We start from the raw sequence: 26,888 nt of genomic DNA on the forward strand, positions 1-26,888 counted from the left end.
AATTTGTCGCCAAATAAAATGAAATAAAACCCCAAATATTTTTGGGTTTTTGTGTTATTGGCAATAATTTTATTGACGCCATTGTTACAATACATTAACAACACACGCACGGTCATCAGTTTTGTTTTGGGGAGAACAGCTCCTTATTGATTCCAATCATTTCATCCGATATACGAGTGCTCCATGAATATTTGTGTTTGCAGTTTCAACGAACCAAAACACTGGCGACATATCCGGCATATAAAACCAATTTTTCGAGTTGATTCAATTAATTCTTGTTTTGATTGCTGGCCAATATTTAAGAGCATTAAATTGATTTAATGTTGTTTTTATTTCATTTTTAACATTCAAAAAGTATGTGGTTTTAAACATAATAACATAAACATAAACATACATCTATCAAGTATGAATAATCCTAGAAGTGTGTGGAATATTTTCGTGAGACTGAAGATTTCAAAACTTTTAATTAAAAAACATTCGCTTGATTAAACGAGCCGTGAAATAATATATGATTTCCGTAAAGCTTAAAGCGCTACAGCCAAGAAAGAATCCAACTAAGCCACCAATGTAAACTGTAAGAGATATAAACAAATTAGTATTATATTTATATAATCTTAAAATATAGGTAAATAGTGTTAATAATTGTATATTATTTATACTAGTAATTAAAAACAATTAAAATTGTCTTATGTTGAGCCTTTTCCGAGCTAGTGCATCTGGGCACTTTTAGTCTATGATGGCTGGGGGGTTTCTGCAGAGTCCCACCTAGCTCACTGACTAATTTGAGTATTCCTCATAATCTTCGTGATTATTCAGTGATTGATCTAAGATCTGCGTACCGTTCCGTGCGGTTAGTAAACACTCTGAGATTAGATAGTGCTAAGTAGGGCAGCCTGTCGGTTTTCGCATATAGCTTCAGAGCTCTGTCGCTTATGTATTTTTTGACCGGATCTATTCTAAGTTCTCTTAGCATGTCATTCGTGCGAATGTACCATGACACTTTGAAGAGTCTTCAGAGAGCCTGTCTTTTAGCAACTTGTAGTTTTTAATTAAAATTGATAAACGGAGTAAAAACGGAATAAAAAAAAACAGAGGGCACCCCGTAATGACAACTAAAAGGTAATATCACAATGACGAAATAAATAAAAACTATATTATTTAAAGTAATATAAAACAAAAAAAACATACCTTAAGCCTTGAAAAAAATAAGTTCTTATATTAATAGCATTTAATTTTTAAACCGACATATAAAATCTATAAAGAAAATGGATCTATTGGTATTGTCTAGGTCTATTGCACTCATGCATTTATTTACTTTTGTATATATTACGAAATGTTTTTATATTATTTAAAGTAATATAAAACAAAAAAAACATACCTTAAGCCCTGCAAAAAAACAAGTACTTATATTAATAACTTTTAATTTTTAAACCGACACATAAAATTTATAAAGAAAGGGGATCTATTGGTATTGCCTAGGTCTTTGCATTCATATATTTATTTACTTTTGTGTATATTACGAAATGAAATCTTAACTTATGAATTAATTAATTAAAATAAATGCAATAAATTAATATAATATAAAACATTACTCACCTAGTACATCTGCAAATGAGAAGAGTACATCGCGGCGCAGCTGCATTTTAGGATAATCTATAATGCCCCATTGGAGGTTAGCGCCTAGAAACCAAACTCTAGATCGCTGCAATTATTAATAACAAATAAATATAAAATATACTGTTATGTATAATTAATTATTAAATATTAAATAAATAATTCAAACAAAAAGATTTTATTACTTATAATAATTAAATATATTGTATAGTAAATTTATAATTAATTAAAAAATATATTTAGAGAAATAATTTAAAAAATATATTATATAGAACAATTAAAATTCTGTTATAATTAATTCAAATATGTTTTGAGTCACTATTATCATATCTCGTTTTCCATTGGTAAATCTAGAGTAAATTTTTCACACGAGATTTACTTTTAGTATAGTTTTTATTGTCGTTTGTTTAACCTCAGGCAAAATGTATAACACTTGAGATTAGTTTATAACACTCTAGATATTTTGCCAGAAGAATAAAATTACTCTGAAATTAACAGCTGTTTTATGTTATTTCACAATTGAGATTGTTAATCTCTGATTATTGAGATTACCTTTAACATGTTCGATTGAGCCACAAAATTAAAGCAAAAAATGATAGATCGAGTGCAAATCTAGATAAGTCAATCGGAAACGATATAAGTAATACTAGGTGTATTGATAATTACCAGACTTCACAACAGGTGGCAACGTCAGAACAAAATCAATTATATATTGTATATTTGGCAAGTTTTAAACGACAGTTGTAAAAGTTTTGACTTTATCAGATGTTTGGTTAGCTTTTTGCCAATAATGAAATGTGCAGTATTTGATTGGTGATTTTTTATAAAATGAAAAAAATTAAAAATCGTTTAATAATAAAATTCTTCCATTTGAAGGGAATGAACAACGATGCAATCAAATTGGAAATGGATTTAGTTTATGGCAATCTTGCCCCATCTCTAACAACAATAAATTATTGGAAAACTGAATTTAAATGTGATCGTACGAGTGTTTTTGATAAAGAGCGTCAGGGTCGTCCAAAGAGATCACAACTGAAAAAAAAAATTTAAAAAATCTACGATATTGTGTTGGATGATCCAAAAATTAAATTGCATGAGTAAATCGAATACGTGTATCGAATATTTTATATGAATATTTGGGTATTGAAAAGCTTTCGGCAAGATGGGTGCAGCATTTGATCCCAAACGACAACGATTTCGTCATTTAAAACATTGTTTGTGTAAACAAAAATGTTTATACACAATCTAGCTGACTGTGAGTTTCGAGTAATGACAATTACTGAAACATAGACCCATTACTTCACAGCTGAGGGAAAACAATAAGCCTGAGATTGGGTAGAGCCCGGAGGTAGTGCTCCCAAACGACCACGAACTCAACAATCGGCTGGAAAAATTTTACCTTTCGTATGTTGGGACCTAAGTGGAATAATTTTCATAGACTATAATTTACATAGACTATATAGACTATCATATATTTCATAGACTATTTTTCATAGACTATTTTTCATAGACTATTTTATAGACTATTTTTCGATTACTAAAAACGAAAAACAATAACATCAGACTACGATTACATATTATTGGAGCGATTGAATGCGAAAATAAAGAAAAAACGACATTTTTCAAAGAAAAAAATTTTACTTTTGCAGGTTAACATACCCGCTCACACTCAATGAAAATCGTGTCAAAATTAAATGAATTACGGTACGAATTGCTTCCTCATCCACCATATTGTTCAGATTTGACTTCCAGTGTCTGTTACCTGTTTTCAAACTTATAAAGATGGTTCCAGGGAAAATGATTTGCACCAAATGATATAATGGAATGGGAAACAGAGGAATGTTTTGGAGGACTTGATAAATCACATTATTTAAAAGGTATCCAAATGTTGAAAGATCCTTGGATTCGAAGTAAGAAGCTAAAAGGGAAAGTGTGAAATATAATTTTACAAAAAAAAAATGCATTTTAATTACTTATTTATGGTATTTATGGTATTTTTAGTATTATGTTATTTATCAATCCACCTAGTTTATCAATCCACGCATTAAGATAAATAAACTTTTAATAAAAAAGGAGCATGTTTAATGTAGGTAATATAAATTTATTATAGTTTAAAAAAAGGGTTAATATTTAATAGTACTATTTTTTGTTTTTATAAGTAGTAATATAAAACCACGAAACGGTATCATCTGAAGCAAAAATAATATATTCTATATATATGTAGAATGTATTATTTTTGAGTGAAGAGAGATCATTTCACGCATATAATTAAAGCTTGTGTAAAGAAGGAATAACAAACATCTGCACTGGACTTTAAGCACGAAAGCTAAGTTAGTCCAAAAATAATAAATTCTATAAGATGTCGCAGTTCGCTCTTATACATTTCAGAGCTTTTGTTGAAGTATACAATCAATAGGTACACAACAACAATTTGTATTAGCCAGTGAACACAATCCACATCTTCCTGATATCATATAATTTGTTATTATGATTTTAACAGAAATCAATACAATTCTGTTAACACAAGTAAGATCAGAGCATGTATTTTGAATTAATGTTTATATGGCGGCTTTACTAGGCAATGCAAATTGTTGTCAATTTTTACTGCCTTCAGCAGATCACTTTATTGTAAAATTTATGAATGGAAGAAAATGTTTGCTTATTTATTTCAAGAAAACAAGTAATGTAAAAAAAAATTAAAGTAACATATGCACATATGCATATATTCTTTACATATTTACATATTTAAAATACATGCTCTGATCTTACTTGTGTTAACAGAATTGTATTGATTTCTGTTAAAATCATAATAACAAATTATATGATATCAGGAAGATGTGGATTGTGTTCACTGGCTAATACAAATTGTTGTTGTGTACCTATTGATTGTATACTTCAACAAAAGCTCTGAAATGTATAAGAGCGAACTGCGACATCTTATAGAATTTATTATTTTTGTCGGTACGGAGTAATTGCGCTAATGAGAGTTGATAATTATTGAATAATTAATTTAAAAGATTGACTCGTTATTTATAAAATAAAATAGTCATTGGGTGTTTAAATAATAATGGACTTAAAATAATATTTAAATGCTCTTAAAAATATGTACATTAAAGTCATTTAAGTATATTGTCTTCTAAGAATTTATTGAACTAATTAAAAAGAAAAAATTGTGGTGTTATATTTTTATTTAAATAAATATGTGAATATGTTAATAAAAATGAATAAAATTGTGTTAAAAATACGAATAAAGAAATTTTATTATTTTAATATTCAAATAGTAAATTAATACATAAATACACATTCTATGATTTGAATAAAAACGGTAATAACATAAAAAAAATGAATGAATGATGCTTTAATGACGTCAGATAAACGCAATTATAATGTCTTCTAGCAACAAAGAATATCAAAATAAATGCATTGTTTTTGTCTAATGTTGTCAATTTCAAGTACACAACATAGGCGTGTTGAAAATTTTGCCGTTAAAATGATAAAACGTGGTGAAAAAAGTAATAGAGGAATTGTGTGATTTAGTACCTTTGGTTTGAAAAAAAAAAGTAAGGTAAATCGTTGTTGCTGTGGTAAAAGCATTGAATTATTCTTACAACAACAACATTGTATACTAATAGAAATATTATTTTATACACAAAAAAAATAAACAAAATATATGTGAAATGGATGTGGTGTTTATAAATTTGTTAGTGTTTTGATGAAAGAATCAAATTGTGAATAAATTGAAAAATTATTTATTTGTTATTTCTTAAATTTTGTCCCTATTTTCTATATAGGCGACAGACTTATATATACAAATACAACAACAACAGTTATGCATTTTATACAACGTTTAATGAGGTGCTATTTGTCGGGCATTAATATAAACGCTAAGTCATTATTTATTTTTCAAACTTCTTTATATTGTTTATTAATTAAATTAAAATAAAAAAATTATTTCAATTTATAAATTTCTTTAAATAAATATATATGTTTGTGTAAATATGAAACAATACAAAACATTCTTTTATACCACATAACCATACATAATTCTTTTAAATGCTGTCCAAAAATATACTATATAATTTTTATATTCAAGATCTAGACTTGATGTTAGTCACAATAAAAAATAAAGGCTAAAATCGTCATTAATTATCTGTTTGACCAAAGTTCATAATCCATAATCTATGTTTTAATATCTTTTCCAAACATTATACGTAAATAAATCGTTTAAACTGATAAATTTCACTTCCTTAAGTTTATCCATGATACAGAAGTTGGCACTTGATTATCTTAATTAAGTTTATTTATGGCTTAAAAGTGCTGCGATCTCTCTTATAACATTTTCGATTGAGAGCTCTACATTTGCTTTATAGATCACTTTTTGTTTCAGTTTATCCATGATACAGAAGTTGGCACTCGATTATCTTAATCAATTTCATTTGTGGTTTAAAAGTACTGCGAGCTCTCTTATGACATTTTCAATTGAGAGATTTACATTTGTTCTATATATCACTTTTTGTTTCAGTTTATCCATGATACAGAAGTTGGCACTCGATTATCTTAATCAAGTTCATTTGAGGTTGAAAAGTGGTGCGATCTCTCTTATGACATTTTCGATTGAGAGATCTACATTTCCTCTATAGATCACTTTTTGTTTCAGTTTATCCATGATACAGAAGTTGGCACTCGATTATCTTAATCAAGTTTATTTATGGCTTAAAAGTGCTGCGAGCTCTCTTATGACATTTTCGATTGAGAGATCAACATTTGCTCTACAGATCTCTTTTTGTTTCAGTTTATCCATGATACAGAAAAAAATATTGATATTTGTAATATCACAACACAACTGGTCATCTATATAACTGACTTTGGTAACATTTTTATGTTTGAGTGCAAGTGTATATTACTTTCAAATTTTGTCAGCACAAATTTCTAATGTATAATTAAAAAGTAAGGTTATATGCAAAAATTTTGCTAAAAAAACAAGCCAATGTGGATGCAAAATTATGTGTAGAAATAAACACATATTTTTAAAGTCCACGATGATGCTAAATAACCAAAGATTTATTTTTAATTATTAAACACAAATATTGCAAACATCAAATTTATTGTAAGTATCAAATAAGACAGAACAATCTTTAAAGCCTGTTCACACTAGACACGCTTTGAACGCACGCTTTATGTGTTTTTTAGTGTTATATGTGACTTTAGGCATGTTTTTCTGGGATTTTTCATCTGTAATACTAGCTTTTAAAATGGTTCATAAGCGCTTGATTGCGATTTTAAGTAGATTAGTTCTTATGAGTATATTCAGTCTTATGCACAATATCTAGTGAATATATCAATATTATAGTAAATATTTAATAGAAACTATGTATATATTTATGTTAAATCTTTGGAAATAATTTTAAAAAACTTTTTTACTTACATACGACTGTACGAAAAAATTGGAATCATCGCAATTCGAAAGGCATCTACAATCGATTTTATATCTTTCCGATTTTAATGAAATTATATCACCTAGAAATTTATATATTCTATTCATTAGCCGATTTCTTGATTCCTTTGTATGATGTATATATTGTAAGAGTATTACTTATTTAACTTACTTTTAATGTCAGACAAGCACGCTATACCTTTCAGACCGCATACTGGCAATATTCGTCCGTTTCTTACTGAATTAAAAAAAAATTTTTTTGTAATTTAATATCTATAAAATGATAAAAACATGATGATTATGACGATATCTTCACTTCTTATAATTATTATAATTAATTTATATAGTGTCAATACAGTATTATAGATATGCTGATATATTATGATATGTTAAAACAATGTTTTATATGGATCAACTTTGAAATAAATAATTGAATATAATTAATTTTGTTTTGTGGAGAGGAGATTGACAAATACTTAACGTATAGTCATGTGTCGTTGCAGTAGTGAACAGTAATCGATTTGGAGAACTGAAAAGAATCATCTCGATAGTCGGACCTATTTTATATTAGAATTATCAAAATAAAATTTTTAGACACGGTCTCCAGAACTTTTTTTTATTTTTATTTCAACTTTCGAGCACATTTTCGACTATTTTTCTCATTTTTCTCAGTTTTCTGCTTGTGTCTATATTTTTCCAATGACGTTTTCGAGAGTGATGAGTCATATTTCTTCTTATGATGTTTTACTTCTTTTAATTTTTCGCATTTAAAGAAAGTCTGCTCAGCATCGTTCTTGTTGGTTCCGCAATATATAGAACTGGGTATTTTTGTTTATCTCACACTGTATAAATATTTATAGAAAGTATCTACAAACATATAGTCCCTCTATTACATGATTGTTTATTTTCCCAAAGCCACTTTCAATCTCTGATTTCTCAACTAAATGATATTATTACAAATGTTTTTAAAAAAATATATATTCTAATGCTGTTTAATCAAGAAACAAATTAAAGAAATCCAATAAAATTTTTTATATATATATTGTGTATTTAAACTTACACCGATTGCGGTAAAAATGTGGTACACAACCACAAACTTTCATTGAAAAAAACATTCGGCATTCAGCTAAACAGAGTCCAAAACTATAGATGGGGGCCGATAACATGTCTTCAGCTTCGTATTGATAACGACATTTACGTTGTTTTGTTGTAAATCTACATAATTATATGGATTATAGTTTCAATATTTCTAAGCTACTAAATGTTATCGATATATATCTTAATGAGACTTACGCACGAGCCTCTTCTGCAGTGTAAATTTCTAATGCTATTAACTCAACTGTGGTATAATCACTTTCTGGAAATGTGTAGCGTTGCTTAGATATATTTGGTATATCACCTGCCGAATGAAAGTAAACATCATATGCCGTTGAGAGGTTTATAATTTGTGCATAGATTTCGCCATCTAAAGGATGTACAGTAACGCGATCACCGTGGGCAAGTAAATTCCACATATTTTTTTTCCAATATCTGTTAAAAAGAAAAATCATGCAAAATGAATATATTTTACTGGGGCTGTGAATATATATTCCTGACGATTTGGGATATTCTTTAATCTTTGAATTAGTTTTCAAAGTAAATCCCTGGCTTATATAAGTCTCTGTACACGTCCATGATATACTTACATGTATACCATATATATATACATACCTATAGCATAAATAAGCTATTCAACTTACTCAAATGAATTGTAACGCGCTACTAGAGAATTAACTGAATGACATATACCAAACTCCGTTAATGTTTCGTAGATAAACATTTTAACTGCGGCGCCGCTACTCAATTCCGGTTCAAAACTCCATTTTAGTTCGTACAATAATTCCAAATATTTTTCACTAGCAATACCGAATGTCTTGTTTAATGGTAAAGTTTCAATATTATCATAAGAGAGACTTGCAAGTTTTTCAATAAAAATGCGGAAATCGTCCTTGTCCTCCTCGGTTTCAAAACTTTCAGGATGCAATCTAAGACAAAAATTTTGCATATCATAAGTACATAAAAATATTTTAGTTCAACAGTATGTATGTAAAGATGTACTTGTGAATAAGTGCAAGTTGAAGTTGAAAAAGAATTATTTAAAAATGTTTCTTAATAATATCTTATAACTAAAAATATAAATTTTAATTGTTTAATTAAATAAGCCGAATCACAAACAGTGTTGGTGCGTTTTTGACTTTCCGGGAATGCTCATTTTGATCAAACTTAATCACAAGACTTGAAGTAAAATATGTTTATATTAAAAATACCGAGAATAATTAGACTTACCATTTGGAACATTTACTTGTTATAAATCATTATTTGTTTATATTTATTTATTTGTGAGTTAACACTAAAACTACTAAGTCTTCGTCCTTTTGTTTATATATATATATATATTTTTAATATATATATTTTTTTAGTATAATTATTATAAAAAGATTACAAATTTAAACCTCAGTATATTAATAAGTAAGCCATGTTGGTACATTAGAATACATTGATGAATCGTCGTACTCGAGAAGTCTGAGTTTCCCGAGTATATCAAATTTCGTGCCCATGCCAAAAGTTTTATTTCTATTTTTTGTAACGATAATATTGATCATTTCCTGTTTACTTGCCTTTTTGGAAGTATAGTACATAAAACACCCTTCGGCGGAGAATTTGTTATCAGTCCACTATTATACTCACAACAAGGACTTGTTCAGCTAAAGGGCTTATATTAATTGGAATGGTGGCCTTGCATTCCAAAGCTCACTTAAGTACAAAAAATGACCCAACCTATCGATCTAAAATATTTGCTATGACCTTTATTTCGTGGATAACATCTCTGCAAAGTTGGTGAAAAGGGGGCTAAAAAGATATTAAATTTTCTTCTGATCAAACCTGGGTTCCGGCACATAAAATAAAATAAAGTTTGTATCTTCACTCACATATCTATTGGATATATCTATTGGATATGTATGTGTTTGAGTATTGGATTTAAATAATTTTTTTTTTTTGATTTGTTATTGGAAAATATCAGATGCTGTCTATTAATGCTAATAATTTATGCCATTTTCTAAAAGTTTCCTAAAAATTACTGATTGAATTCAATTTACAAACAGCTGCTTGATAGCACTTTGCTAATTGATCTTCCCAATTAGCACTTTGCTGGTAATTTTCTACTGCTTGAGATTGTGCTAATATACTATCCACAGAATTGCTATTTGCTCTTACTATGCTGATCCTGTTCCTGATCCTGATCCAGGTTCCTGTTAAGATCCTGTTATTAGTTATTAACACTAAAATAGATATATCTTCTTACATACATGGTTTTAGGGCATTAGTATGAATATGCAATATATATCTTGTATTATGATTGCTTTAATCGTACTATTGATTTGTTACTTCAGAATTGTAATAATTATATTCCAATATTTGTACTTACTCTATGTATTCTTCCACTTTAAGTTCATCGATACGCTTATGTGGACAAACTGTAAGTGATGGAAAACTGGTATTCCAAACCAATTTATTCCGATCCATTGATATGACCATTGGGGAGGTTTGAAAGCGCTCCCAAGTACGTTTGCTCAGTGACATGATACTGAATAGTGCAACACATATAAAGGCAAACCACAGCATCCTAAAATAAAATTAAAAATTACAAAAAAAAAATTTGAATAATTCGTATTAAAAAAAACTTTCATCGCGATAAAATGCTCCAAAAATATGTAATTTTTTGATATACGCTAATTTGCACATAAAAATTTATTGCTTGGAAATTTTTTCTTCCACATAATAATAAAAATATTAAGAGGATATGGAATGGAAAAAATAATAATCCAAGTTATATATTTTTTATGCACTTGTAAAAGAAAAAATTATAACAAGAGAAATAAAGAAGTCACTGAACAAAAAATGTGTGAATCCTTTACGAGTATTCCATTATTTTTATTTCAGTGTTACCAACACTCATAAATATGCACGAAAATATGAGCCAAAAGCTTAGCTTCGATATTCAAGGGAGAATGCGACAAAATACAACTTACAACATTTTTTAAGTAAATTTGTTCAAATTTAAAAATACTGTTACAAAAATATCTGCTAGTGATGTAGAATTTACAATTTGATATTTAAAATATTTCGATATCACTTCATTCATCTCATTTTCTTCGTCATCAATCTCGGCTATGCCACTATATGTGAAATCTCATCTGTTTTTTACTATAACTGCAATTTGTGATAAAATTAATTGTGATTTAATTTTCAGTTCCAAATAAGAAGCTTGAACCTCAAATGGTTCAGTGAAGATTTGTATCGTTCGGAGTTCTCAGTTAGAAATTCGATCCGCTGAACCCAAACATCCATTTGTTATCAACTTTATGGAAGTGGTTTAAATTATCATCATATTTGATCTGCAGTCTTTTATAGATGTTGCTACTGCTCAGTTGTGATTTCACGCATAGATTTCATTGCACTATAAAGGACGTATTGAGCTCGAATGTAGCACTTTTTTAAATAAATGCTTTTTTAAATTTTCTTTCAAGTTATTTGATTTTATTTACTTTAAGTTATAGGTAGTAGCTTACAAGTCTGGAACTTAATTCAAACTTTTTGTAGTCATATAGTCGGTTTGTTAGAATAACTTCATATATTCTGTCAAAGACTCAAGATTAGGTTAGTGGATCTGGGAATTTGTATCACATATAAACTATATAAACACAGATAGTTGGTTTTCACATCCTTTGAATATATGGTGTAAATATGTAAGCAAACATATTCAAACTACAGACATTATAAGAAGGCCTAAAATTATTGACAAAAACTGATAGGCTTGCCAATACTGCGTTATCGATTCTCAGAATGGTTACAGGCTCCTCGGGGAGGTATGCAGATCTGAGATTAATTCTTGCTTAGTCTGATGAAGTGATAAACAATAATCTAGTCGAGGCGTGAGAGGGGTTATCAAGAAATCTCGCAGTTAATAGAGAGTAAAAGTGCTCAAGAGCACTGACTCAACTAGCCTAAACATAATAATAAGAAGGCCTTTGTAATAATTACTCCTTTGTCCAAATTGTAAGTATTCGGTTCACATTCGATGTATTTAAAATGTACTAAAAGTTGAATATATACCACAAATTTTCAGACATAAATAAAATTTGTATATTTAAAAACTACGATATCCAAAAATGCATAGCGAATTTCCTCGACTGTGTGAGACAAGTAAATTTCCATTTTGACGCCACGATGCCTCATAAACCTTCTGAATGTGGAATCCCTAACTTTTCGTATCATTTCCGCATTTTTAAATTTTTTTCATACATTAACACTGTTTGTTTCGCAAAAAAAAAAATGTAAATATGAATTTCAACTGAAATCCATGAAGCCAAAACGATTTTTAAATAGATTTTTCGTACCAATTCCAGTATTCAATTGGTGTCGATGGTATGAAGATAAAATGCTCCAAACTTTATTCTCGTAAAGGAAAAGCCAAAAAATGAGTCCAAAAAGTTTTTATTCGTGAATGTAAAAAAAAATTTAGTAAAAATTTAAGAAGTTTTTTTAAAATTATATGTCTTGGATGCTTGGATATGTACTTGGATGTATATATGAAATTGCTTTAGTCGTAGACTCTATGAATTATCACATTTCGGACTATTCCGGTTTTAATTAAGTTGAACTACAAAAAACGATTTGTAAGTTATTATTTCTAATGGTTTGTTTTTAGCTGACAATACTTATATAAGTTATCTAGAGTATTCGTAGCATTTTTGATCAGTTTACTTTTATAATAGATTTATATAGAGGAAAAAAAGGATTGCTCAAAGTTATAAATTTAAAAATTATGTAAAGAAAATGAATTTTGTGTACAATAACTAGGATGACATATTAGTGGTATTGCATTTCGATTAAAAGGAATCGAAAAAAAAAGAAAAAAGGTTCTGTTTGCCGCTTCTATTTTCAAAAGTAGGACTATTGACTATTAATATCTACAATACTTTATGGTATCGAAAATTAGAGTTGGTTCCAAAAACTGTGTTAGTAATATAAATCTATATGTGAATATATTGATGTTTTCTTAAAAGGTGTAGACATTTGAATTAAAATAGAATACATAAAAATAAATAAAGTCTGATCTCTTCTTTTCAAACGGGTGATAAGTTTTTGGAAAAATATGTGACAAATACTTTTTGACAAACGGACACTATATTAACGGCTTACAAACTATTTACAGGAGCACTAATTTATCGTCACTTTTTAATTATTTGAAACGGATACTTATGAATAGTGATTCTCATGACTGATTTGTACATGTAGATGATCAATTTCAAGTCCCGGTTGATTTATTTACATATGTCATCGATTAACCTTTGAGGAAGTTTATATAAGAGTACATGTCTTTCACCATTTTTCAATTATTTCAGATTGATTTCAACAAATAGTGGTTCTTAAGGTTGATTTGTCTACATAGCTCATCCATGTCCAGTACTCCTCCAGAAAGTACCTCCAATATCTGTCGCTAGATAGTATGATGATCCCTTTTTTTGAATCCATTATGTGATTTTAATATTTTTTTTTTTTTGTGGTGAGGAGGTGAAATGGTGTGTTCGACTCCTTAACGTTAATATGTAGTATATGGACTAAAACACCCATTCTTCTGCGAGACTTAATTCCTCTTGGATCCGATTTCGGATTACTTCAAGTAGGGTACCTTTTAAGTTGGCATTTCAAGTCATGCTTTTGTGATTATCGATTTGTCCAGACCTCCACTTTTTCACCGCATTTTCTTGGTGTCTGCACAATTTATTACCTAGTTTCTGATAAGGCTAATTATCTATTATGTTATATTGTAATTAATAGAATATATTATAGTAGTGGTTTTCTTAGAAGTTTTGCATCTGGCACCATTTCATTGAAATCAAATTCTCTCCAGATAATATTCACATCTTTTGCAATTAAGAAGTCATTCAAGATGAATACTGACGGTCACAATTGCAGTTTTGATGTTTTTGAAGAAGCATGGCTCGCCAATATCGTCAAGACACAAACCGCATGTCATAGTAGTGTACGTGTTTTTTTTTTATATAGCAAAATATTGGATCTTAGTTTATACGAAATGCAAAATCTTCCAAAAAAGAGTTTGAAGAAATTGTATATCGCTGGAAGTTCTAACAGTGCGACGAAGATATTTATAAAATTAGGCAGATAAAGCTTGCCCATGAAAGATTTATTATTACCCAAGTTGCTGAGAAAATAGTAATGTTATGTAGTTTATGGGAATTGAGTTTTAAAAAATGTTGGATTGTATGACTAAATCTCAATGTCTTTTTTTTCTAAACTCAAACAAAAAAAAAAAGTAAATTCAAATAAACAGATGTTTTGCAACAATATAATATTATATTTCGCATAATGTCAAAGGAAAGTGCTTTGAAGGGTTTAGAATAAACATCGAATATAACATAAATTCATTACAGAAAATGTAAATCTTCTTGGAACTCTTTCATGATAACCTACTATTACTCATTTATATGTTTTAAAAGGACTAAGTATGACGTATTGTAATCTTTAGGCAGCCATGAGAATTCATATCATAAATGCGATGTACTGGTATATACCATATTTGCTGGTACTATACTACTAAACTTATACTGCTTACTATACTGATACTAAATACTGGTACCGAAAATTAAAGTTTTTCTTGCTTTCTTCTTTGCTGTGACTTCTCTCTTCAGGTTGACAAACTAATCTATAGGTCCGAGATTTTTTATAATCGGTGTAGAATTGCTCTTATTTGATGTATTCGTTTAAACAATATTTAATTACCTTTTCTATATGTGCTTCAATTATTTGGAGTTATGTTCACTCTACTCTCATGTAATGAAGAAGTAAGTCTAAATTGAATGTGTTGAATAAAGGTTTTATGCTCAGATTATTTTTACTAATTTTCTTAATTATGGAATTACCAAATAGTTTCAAAATGATTTATGTGTACATATAATAGTTAAATTCAAATTACATATAATCCCTGTTACAGATTAAGCCACATATAAAAAGTAACCCTTTAACCAATCACTTTATTCATGCACATTCGTATAATGAATTCTTCAGTGAAACTTAGTATCTCAGTCCCTTTTCATTTACATAAAATCAGTAAATCCAAAAGCTCCTTGTAATGTTAAGCCAAACAAATTCCACACTTGAATAAAGCAAGAGCATTTAATAAAAGTTTTGTACAACTTAAATTAGTAAACAAAATCTAAAACTAAACAACGACTTTCCTTTGAAGCATATGTGAAGGTATTATGGGGACTTGTGGAAGATGGCAGGGCAGAATATGCGGCTGAGCCAGTTGTTAAGGTTGGCAATGGTAACGTACGCATTTGGAGCACTCGTTTTTTTCCCGTATGTTTCATGCATAAAATTACACACGAAATATCTGAAAGCATTTTTATTTGTCGGTAATAAATCCTTAAAACTGACATGACATGACAAACAGGATTACATGCGCAAGGATTAAATGCCAACGCTTCGGTAGGAATACTCGGAAAAGTACGAGTTCAGTAAATAAAAATGGACCAGCATGAAATTGTTTAGCGTACGGGATAATTAGTGGATAACATTTCAGTACAAAGTGCTGAAAGTGGGTGCAAGGCACACGGACTGTGGAGTGGTCGTTCAATGATTGCTGGGTTTGTTGTCCGGTTGTAAGCAGTTAAACTACAATATTTCGGGGGATTTATGCTAGGATTTTATCTGGCATTTGAAATGGTTGCACGTTTTAGTTGTAGTTTTTTTTTTATTATATTTCAAAAATTTTTGTATATATTTTTTGTGTTGGGTTTATGAGAACAATAGGGTTTGGTTTATTTATTTTGATAAGTTAAATTTTGAAACCAAAAGGATTTAACCAGTTTTCGATATAATAATGAAAACATAGCGGTTATTTTTAAAAAATTAAATAAAATTAAAAATAATTTGCTGATTAATTTGTAGCTAATTTAATAAAAACAACAATAAAAACTATTCATTTTAAATGTGAATTGGTCGGTAAGCTTATAATCTTTCTAGGTTTGCTATGATCAGTATAAAAGATACAACAGCGATATTTCTAAAATTCATTCAATGATTGAAGATATTTTTTTTATGTATTGTGGAGTTTTATGGATGAAATTTCATTACTAAACATTTAAAGGGATACATTATTTTTAACAAATATTCCTATTCTATTTTGATAAGGAATATTATACTGCTACCTAAGATATTTATTATGCCACTTAGTTGGATTGGATTGTTTCTCCAAGTCTGATTTAAAGCCAACCTTTCCTAGCCCTAAATCCCTGTGCTTCCAGAAACACCCTCCTAGGTATTTCTTTCGCTTGTGCATCAGTGCCGGGCATTCTAAGAGTTCTGGGCGTTCTATTATAACAGTCCTGTTTGTAATTTGTCAATGCTATATTATTTTGACAGATTTTTTAGTTTCCGAAATAAAAACAAGCAATTAAGATCCGGTATTAAGATGAAGTAATAGTTTTGTTTTTGAAACAAAAAACACTAACTCATAACCTCTAATTAGTATTTTGTATGAACCATATAACCTCAAGGGTTATAAGCATATAATTATAATTTATAATGTCAATTTGCAAATTAACAATTATTTTTAAAAAATAATTTAGATTTCAATTAAAACAAAAAAAAAAATCATTTTTTAATTAGTCACAACAACGTTTTTATCTATAAAAATTTAAATCTATTTAATAGATTCGTAGAATAAATAGAAGGGAATAAATAGGATTTTTAAATAATAGTAAGTAGAACGCTTATGATAATTATATTGCTAACCGTTAATATTAATATTTAATGTTTAATATTAATATTTATTAACACAACTTAAACTATTTAAAACAAATTTGTAAACTATAAGCAATATTCATAAATTAGAATTATATTAACAGCACTAATAATAGGTGTAGTAAAGAGAAATCCATTATTTTTGCATGAAATGGACAGCTTATTTACCATAGTGAGAATGATTCGGTTTTTTCAATAGCTTGTCATATTGATGGTAATTCATTATGTATCTTTCATAGAAGTCCTTGTCCCTATTGGCGAAAAATTGAGACAGTCGATTTCCACAATCCTCTCTTGAAGCGAGTTTTAGATTAGAAAAATCGTTCGCCATGAATAGGAGCAGATGGTAATCACTTGGTGCCATGTCTGGACTATAATGTCTATATAAACTGGACAATAATGTTGTCCTGATGGAACACAATTCCTCTGATATTCGCCAAAGCTGGCCGTTTCTGAGTGATTGCCTTCTTCAGACAGTGGCAAACTTGACCACTGATTCAGCCGTCTTAACGCGATTCGACCATAACCATTTTTGCTTGACGTTATCGTTAGTCATCATCAGCTACCAACCACTTCGATGGGAGCACTGGGTTAATTTTGTTGCGATTCAGCAGCAATTCACATATGAAAATTCTGTCCATAAGTTGTTTGGGTTAAGTTGTGTGGCATCTATACATCAAGCTTCCTTATCTGTCCAGCTTTATTTAAATCCTTGTAAAAGTGTAATGGTTTCTTGTGCAGATTTAAGCTCATAGAAAATCGAAGACACTGAACGAGGGAGCAATGAAACGAAATCTCATCTTTCTAATGACATCTGGCGTATATTAATCGGACTTATACAACGTGGGATTCAGATTTATTTCTTTTTTACAACTAATCATAAATGACGAAGTAGAAGAACAGAGAAAATTCAGTTTCATCGTAAATATATATTAATATAAGCGGTATTAATCGCAAAATACATTTATTTCAACCTAAATTTGAAGCTATAGATAGAATCAATATTCTAAACTATATAAGAATTATTAGGAAAATAAGAATATTTATAAATATTTTACTGCTTGAATAAAGCATTTTATTGCCTCATTGTCTTAATAGTGCACATATACAAAATTGTTTTTAATATTACTAATGGTTTCAAAGTATTTTTCATCTTATAATAATACAATAATATTACAATTTCGATGGCCTTGAGAATACTATAACTTATACACCGAATATATTGAAAGGGATTAAGGTGTATAATCAAGATTCTTAAATTCTGGAACTAATCAATTAGTTTATTCGGTTTAGTATTGCATAATTTTGAAGTAGTATTAGTATAATTTTCATTTTATCTATATAAATAAAATGAGTTAAGCTTATATTAAGAAACTTAAGAACCTAACTTTATATATTATATCGTATTAAGAACCTTATTTCATTAAAATCATTCTGGGTTAGGCGTTAAATTGCTCTGTCAACTTTTTATTGTTTATTTTCATGATGTTATAAAATTATTGAAGTTAGATTTAACTAGCAGGATTTGTATACTGCGGTGGATACTTTCTAATGAATCATGGGGCGCAAATAATTGTTTCCACTCAGTATTTTTTTGGTTGAGTTTCTTGAAGAAATTTCCATGTTATATTCATAATGTTGTTATACCTAGTGTAACATAGAGGTTTCAAGCTTCAGTTGTTGTATTTTGGCTATAATGTGCTTGCTTCAAGTTAGTCACTTGTGGTGGTGATTGTTTAGATATGTGACATAAATCATCCGCTTTGGTAGTAATTTAATTTTTTAGTCAATTTTTTTAAGATTTAAATGTTGAAGAAATGCACTTGCAACAGTAATAGTATGTTATGGTGCCATAAGACCACAACACCTTCTGTTTTGAGCTTTATTAAACGTGCTATTTCCCGGTGGTGTAACATTCCATATTGTGGGATACAATCACAGTAGCCTGTATTCAATGGTTGGGATAAAATAATAGTTTTATATTTAATCAAAAAAGCACACAAAAGCAGTGATTTCTGAGTATTATCGTAATGCGAACTTAATGTTTTCATCATAAATATAAACGTAGTTATCGGAATGTTTCAAGTAAACTAACTTATCTAATTATCTCATTTTGGTGATGTGAACTGGTCACCAATATCATACGATTTGTTGCCACTAGACTTTTTTGTGAGGTTTTGCAATGGAATATTTAAAATATATGCGCTTTGCAAATGAATACTCTTCAGCAATGGTAAAGCTATAGCCAGCTATATACTGATATAACTAGTCATAGCTAGTAAAACTAGCTGATATAACTAGTAAAAGTATTCTTTGATAAAGAGTATGATTTTTTTGATACGATATGATATGTATTTCGGTATAATATAAATGCCTACCATCATTAATACAAAAATGTTAAATTACTCTAACAACGTTCAATTGGGCAACAAAATTTGACAGATTGAGAGTAAATATAGATTGAATCCATATAGAAAATGCCATTAGAAGCATTAGAAGTACTCTAAGATGCCCCATGGAAAAGATTGCTATGATGTTGTATATAATATCTTACAGTATTATATACACAACATTTTGAAATAAAAAAATTTATTAAAATCTTGATTACAAGTGCTTTTTATTTATGTTTACTTTCGGAACCATAATATGAATAATCCGATATTTTTAATTATTTTATTGTTTTCCACTATAAGTAATAAATTTATTGCAAAATATTTCGTTGTCAACTAATTATGTTAAATAAATGTTTGTTTTAATTTCTTCAAAAGCCTTTGTGCGTGAAAATACTTAATTATTGAAAACTTTGTCCAAATAAATTATGACAAATAGTTTCAGGTTTAATTAAACATAAAGCAATACCTTTGATTAAGTTTGTTTCTTCAAAGGCGATTTATTTTGAGCAAAATAAATAAGCTTAGAAGCGGAATAAATTGTGTCCTTTTAATACAAAATTGGGGAACAAAGAAATCATGACAGCAAACATGCAAACCAAATAAATAACCAAAAATAAAGAAGGAAACATATATGCCAAATAAACTGTGGTCATCTGGCAGGTCCAATTTATGAAATTGGTGTGGTAAGTACAAATATTTTTACTCTCTGAACGCACACATAAATTCTTTATATTTCTGTGGAATTGTACGTAAAGTTTGTATATACAACAAAGCTTATATACGTTGCGTTATTTACACTGTGAGATTCCACAAAAATGCACATATTTTTTTATCTTTATTTGTTTTCAAGATATGACATTTCGTAAATATTGCCAAATGAATTATGCACGCTCTATAAGCTTTCAAATATTTTCGGGAAGTATATTTATAACACCTTGCTTTACTTAAGGTTTATTTAGAACACCATGTATGTATATTTTCTTTGTCCAATTGTCCTTTATTTAATGTGATTATGTTCATATCCTTATTAGCTTTTGCCAAATATTTTATTGAACACATATGTAGTGGACCAATACTAGTGGTAAGTGGCAGTGGACTTAGTATTGTTATACTTTGAATATCTCATAGATATTAGTTAAAATGTTTTTCATATTATTTTAAGAGAAATATTTATTGAATTGCTATTTTTTAAATAGAAATTAATTATGGTAACAACATAGAGTACAGTATAGAAGCTTAAATATTAAAAAAAAATTATAATAAAAATTTTTTTAATTAATTTAATTATTAATAATTAATTTAATAATCAATAATTAATTTAATAATTAATAAGTTTTTAATCATGGTAACATCATAGAGTACAGTACTGAAAAAATTATAATAAAAAATTATTTAATTAATTTAATAATTAATATTTAATTTAATAATTAATAATTAAATTAATAATTAATTTAATAATTAATAAGCATTTAATCATGGCAACAACATAGAGTAGTAGCACTAAAGCTTAAATATTTACAAAAAATTATAATAAGAAATTATTTAATTAATTTAATAATTAATAATAAATTTAATAATTAATAGTTGATTTATTAATTAATGAATATTCGATCATGGTAACAACTTAGAGTAGAGTACTGAAGCTAAAATATTTTAAAAAAATATTATAATAAAAAATTATTAATTTAATTTAATAATTAAAAATTAATTTAATAAGTAGTAATTAATTTAATAAATTATAATTATTTAATCAAAGTTAAATAATTAAAAAAAAATATTTAATTGCAATTTCCATAAATTCTGGCGTACAATTTGTTATAACTAGCTCTGCTGTAGCTAACAGTACAGAACTTTAGAACTTTTAGACTAGTCAGAAATAGTCATCTAAAAAGATTTCTTAGTTCTTTAAATACCATTATTTCATTACCATTTGCTATAATTCATCATATAAGCAGAATCTAAATCTGTTGGGAGCAGTAATTTTCAGACATCACCCTAAAATTTCATAGCAACTAGACTTGCCTTGCTACAAATGCTATTTACTTATGCTATAATTTACTTTTTAAGACTTCGGGTGACTATATAATACATATGACACACATAATCGATGGAAAAGCACTATAGTTAAAGTTAACGTTTTTTATTTACCAAAATATTGACCACAGCTAAAAAATTTTTCACAATCCAAGATTTTGAATCAATATTTACACAATAGGTAAAACTAGATTTTACTAGTTTCTGATTTATAACTAAAACCAATAAAATCATAAATGTTCGACTATTAAAAATTTATATCACTAATGTCAAAATTTATTTATTCTTGGACTTCTTGGATATTTGTTGGTAAATTTTTGGCAATAGAAATGACTTCTGAATGGTATATAGTACTCTTTTACTAACTAAGAGAAATTATTAGAGTAGAATTACTACAATATCATCAGGTATGGAGTAAAAATTATGAAAAGACCTAAGCCTGTGACACGATAACTACCAACTTTGATAAATTTATGCCATGAAATGTAATGACCAATCTCTGACAAAAAATTGCTACTTAATTGTATTTAGTACTGCATAACTAATTGAAAGAAGTACATGTGTAGAATAGAATTACTGAATTATTGTAACCCATGGAGTAATACACCTTACAAGACCTAAGCCTGTGGCATGATAGCATCCAATTCTGACAGATTTATTGCATTTTCTGTTTAGTTGCAAACATCTATACTAAGACGCGCTATTCTTAAATCCATCTGCTGTGTCGTCTTCTTCTTTTGTTCTTTGATAACTTGTGGGTAATAGTTTTATTCTGTGGTTTGTTATCCTGCATACTTATAATATGACCAACCGATTTTAATCATTGCTTTGTCATATTTATATGTTACATATATTAAATGATACATTTTTTTGTTGTATTTGGTTCTGCATATACTATTATATTCTTACTTCAACATTTTATGGTTTGCAAATTCCTTTTAATGTTCTAATGTAACACAACAAGTGAATTTGTTAATGAATTTTCACAGCAAATTAACAAAACTTGAAAGTGGAACATGACTCTGACTCATGAACACTGACTCTGTGCTTTAAATTTGGCAGGGTACGAGCTCAACCCTTAGTACTTGCAGTCTCAAAAAATTATTTGCAAATAAAAAACACAATATTAAATATAAGAAATAATTCCGAGACCTCTGATAATGGGTTTTTGGTAATATTCAAAAAAGCTGTATGATAAGCCAAAAATTAAATTAATTAAAATAATATAAAAAAAATAAAAAAAAAAAAGAATTTTTGTTGTTGGAGTTCACTATTTTTTGAGACCTCTCTCAAAACTTTTTATATAATATTTCTTTTCAAACATTTACTTTATTATTGGAGCTTCTCCTTCTATAAATATATAGGTTTTCTACTCTTAATTATTTATTTTCCTTAAATTTTGTTTAGCTAAAAAGATAATATTTATTTTATAATCAAGCTATGATATGATTAGTAGCGCATTTATCTGTAAATCAAACTTTCAATCAGTCAACATTATATCAATAAAGCATGTCTCGACGCTTTATGTTGCCTTTATATTATTTTATTAATATACTAAATGAATCAATGATATCTTAATGGATCAATGTTATGGAAACGAACAATCCTTTAATGAATTGCATTTTATTTTATATATGACTTTTTGTTGTATTTGAATTTAAAATTTAATAGATATATTGGTATACGCAAATCTATAAGTACTACTACATTATAGTAGACACACTAAATGTATATATACATATATATATATCATATAAATTGTTTTTTACACAAATAATTTATCCCAATGCATTGCCGCCAAAGCAATTTGTTAATTGCAAATGTGAAAATATTTAAAAAAAAAAACAAATTTAATTTATCAAAATATTTTCAAAAAATTTAATATTAATTTCGGTTTTGCAGATACATCCGCCAAAGTAAATAACTTAAAAAATAAAAATGATATAAGCAAAATATACATAAATGTAAAAAGTTGTTTTTCATTATGCAAAATACTTATTTGCATAAAGTCGAGTGGGATTTGGGTTAATATGTTAAAAGTTTTGCCAAAAAGGACGAAAAAGCAAAAATATCATCAGGATAAAATTTACAAAAATAAAAAAAAAGAAATATAAATGAAAAATAGAAAATCTGTGTACAAAAGTACGGAAAATCTGTCTCTGTGGCTTATGATAACCCTAACTTAATTGGTAGTTGATATGGAAACGGCACCTACGCACAGTGTACTTTGCTGCATTCAAGTTAATAGGTTTATTGCGGCCATTCCTGCCAACGAATCCACTTGCATCCATGCATCCGTGCATGTTGTTACGATATAATCTCCAAGCAAGTTTTTGTTTTCGTATAAAAATGTAAAAGAAAAATATTTTAAAAGTTTAATTATTTTATGTGAAATTGGAGACTCCTAATTAGGAGAAAGAAGCAGAGTGAAAGCACAATAATTGCGCTGCTTTTTACTTCCTAGAAGAGTATTTTGAGTAGTCCATAAAGACTTCGGGTTTTAGTGTTGATGCAATTATATATATAAATATTATTTTTATTTTTAACAAAGTTATTAACACTGTGAGTAATTTAAAGTTCAAAAATAAATTTTAATGAAAATAATTATGAATAATTAATAATAAAAAATTTATAATTACATATATACTTTTCTGATCTCTTATGTATGTTATGGGGTTCAGTATGAATTTCTTCCACTGACCGAAGTTTTGATAATAAATATTATTTAGGTTCTACGTAACATTTATGCAAAGCTATTCGCAAAAGGACACCGATTTAAGGACAAGCAGTCTTTGTATTACAATAGTGTACCATTGTGTAATGCATTGGTTTTTCGAAACCAATTACTCATTCAATTCATATAATTTGAAAACCTATCATTTGCACCAAATTTTGGATCGTATGACTTTTGGCTATACGTTAAGTTCAAGAAAGCGCTCCTAGATACTCTTGGAATTGAAGAAATCAGAGTACTATACCACTGTCACACTCAGGCACCATATTCGCCAGATCTGGAACCGTGCGACTTTTTTCTGTTCCCGAAACTCAAATTGCCCCTTCGTGGAAAGTGTTTTGAAACGATTGAATCGGTAAAAGAGAATTCGCTGAAGGAACTAAAAGCCATACCTTCACGGGCCTACGAAAAGTGTATGGAAGATTGAGTTAAGCGTTGGCATATGTGTATCACTTCAGAAGAAGCATATTTAGGAGGAGATAAAATAAATTTGGAATAAAATTTAAATTTGTGTTTTATTAACAAAATCAGAGTACTATTTGAGCAGAAGGTATATCGGTTGACCCGAAATGAGTAAACTATATGAAGAATTTGAATTGAATTGAATATACTCGTAATACATGTTTCCGTTTTAGTTTTACTGGTTTTAAAATATTTCAAATCTAAATATATTGTTTATCTAGAATAAGTTCTACATTGTGACCGAAAAGTTTCCGGTCACAATAAATAAAACGCAAAATTCTTAATCTTCATCAATATTTATTTTATCTCCTTCAAAATATGCTCCATTAGAAGCGATACACAAATGCCAACGTTTCTTCCAATCATCAAAACATTTTTTATAGGCGCTTTCCGGTATGGCTTTGAGTTCCCTCTGCGAATTCTGTTTTACGTCTTCTATGGATTCAAAACGCGTTCCTCTGAGTGGTAATTTGAGGTTGGGAAACAGGAAAAAGTCACACGGTGCAAGATCAGGTGAATACGGTGGCTGTTCGATGGTATTTATTGAATGTTTGGCCTTAAAATCGTTGATAATGTTGAACAAATTGAGGTGAATCGGAACAAGCCGGGCGTTGACACGTCGCATACACAAATTGTCCACCAAAATCAAACGAGCCATCTCACGACCGATGCCTAGCTCTCGTGCTATCTCTCTAACACTCACATGAGGATTTTTGAACACGATTTCCTTTGCCTTTTCAATGTTTTCGTCGGTGGTAGAGGTCGAAGGTCGTCCAGAACGCGGCATGTCTTCGACGGTCGTACGACAGTCCTGAAAGGCTTTGTACCACTCATAAACTTGAGTTTTCGATAAAACTGATTCCCCATAAGCCTTTTGTAGCATTCGCAACGATTCTGCACACGAAATTTCGTTCGAAAAACAAAATTTGATGCAAACTCTTTGTTCAATATTTTTTTCCATTGTTTTTTTCGCAACGCACTACTGAGGTGAACTGGTTTCAACAGCTGCCGTAAACGAACTGTCTGACAGATCGCGCTCATTTTTGGCATAGTAATTAAGGACAGTGCTGCCAAACTACATAAACTTAAAATATCGAAAAATATACAGCGCGCGAATTTTAAATGAGAACCTCCGAAAACCTTTCGGTCACAATGTATATAAAACGAGTTCTATATGTATTTTGAATAACTGAATATATAAATTAAACACCGCCAAGTGAAATGGAAATGTTTAATTATTGAAAATGTGGCATAAAAGTGCAAGTACATTGGCTTACGGTATGAAGTTTATACTAACCTTTCAATGAAATTTAATCCAATTTTTGCCAAATAAATGAAGCCATGTATGGATGAATCATGCAAAAATTCAATAATGAACGCTTTGCCTTTTTCATAGAAGCTTGTTGTGGAAACAGCGGTTAAAGCGTTTGCATCATGTGATTCCGTTGATTTTGTCGGTTGCTGCCATTGACGTGGTCGACGTATGCGTCGTATGCTGTGCTGTATGCGTGAGCCGATTGTCTTTAGCATACCATCATTGATGCCGCCACTGTTCCTATCATCAGATGTTTTCTCATATGGTGTCACTTGTATCACAGCTGCAGTTGCATGATTAAGCCGTTTCGCTGCACCGGGTAGTAATATTTTTTTGTAATTTTGCTTTTGCAGTGCGTATGAGTATTGCGGTGGCGGTGGTTCCGTTAAAGTACTGGGCTTGTTACTGTTCGCTAGTGATAATGAATTGTATTGTTGTGGACCTAACAAGGATGCAGTGGAAGCTGTCAGTGATCCAGATGTAACGGATTCATCGCTTGATTGAATGTAGCTGTTTTGGAGCTTATATTCATTGTAGTCATTGTTGTCCCAGATGCTTCGACGTGCACGTACCATTTTCCAACTAATGATACCAACTCGTTTGTGGTTAAAATGGTTAAATCCCTATAGAATGTGTTATGTTATGCAGTAGTGTTTATTGCAAAATTTTCCTTTGAGCAGTGGATAATCGGTATGTTTTCTGTTTTGATGTTTATTATTTGAAAAAGTTCTCACTTTTCGTGCTTGTGTAGGTAATCTTTGGTATCTTTGTAGTACAGCAGATCTGGAATGAAGTGGATTTCATAAAAGGATACTTTAATGCCTTTGAAGTGTAGTATTTTATTGCGAACAATATTCAAATAACTTAAATTTCGGATAAAGAATAGAACAAAAATTGTTTTTAGTCATTAAAGTCAAGTATATAAAGTTTTTTTAATTAGTTTTTACATACCAATATTTCTATAATAAAAAAAGAAGATAAGTAAAAAACGTTTAAGTATAACTTTAAAAAATAATTTAAGTAAATTTACAC

At 28.9% G+C, this 26,888-nt stretch overlaps 1 protein-coding gene across 1 annotated transcript; it reads right to left on the reverse strand.

Moving 5' to 3' along the window:
• LOC119674409 (sodium channel protein Nach) lies at window positions 1-26,431 on the reverse strand. Its single transcript, XM_038085547.1, has 9 exons — window positions 25,839-26,431; window positions 10,515-10,712; window positions 8,788-9,072; window positions 8,342-8,578; window positions 8,109-8,263; window positions 7,221-7,286; window positions 7,040-7,131; window positions 1,597-1,702; window positions 1-572 (listed from the first exon to the last, which is right to left on the reverse strand). Exons 1-9 carry the CDS (start codon window positions 26,429-26,431, stop codon window positions 463-465), a joined length of 1,842 nt encoding a protein of 613 aa, XP_037941475.1. The 3' UTR covers window positions 1-462.
• Between the last annotated feature and the right edge of the window lie 457 nt (window positions 26,432-26,888).

Source organism: Teleopsis dalmanni, chromosome 2 (genome assembly GCF_002237135.1).
Source record: "Teleopsis dalmanni isolate 2A chromosome 2, ASM223713v2, whole genome shotgun sequence".
Classification (NCBI taxonomy): domain Eukaryota; kingdom Metazoa; phylum Arthropoda; class Insecta; order Diptera; family Diopsidae; genus Teleopsis; species Teleopsis dalmanni.

Bases quoted from the DNA above. Each gene is read 5' to 3' on its own strand.
- LOC119674409 (XM_038085547.1), bottom strand. From the start codon at position 26,431: ATGGTACGTGCACGTCGAAGCATCTGGGACAACAATGACTACAATGAA. The intron at 8,264-8,341 runs GTAAGTCTCATT...ATAATTATGTAG, and splicing joins ACTGCAGAAGAGGCTCGTGC to ATTTACAACAAAACAACGTA. The intron at 7,132-7,220 runs GTAAGTTAAATA...ATAAATTTCTAG, and splicing joins GTGCTTGTCTGACATTAAAA to GTGATATAATTTCATTAAAA.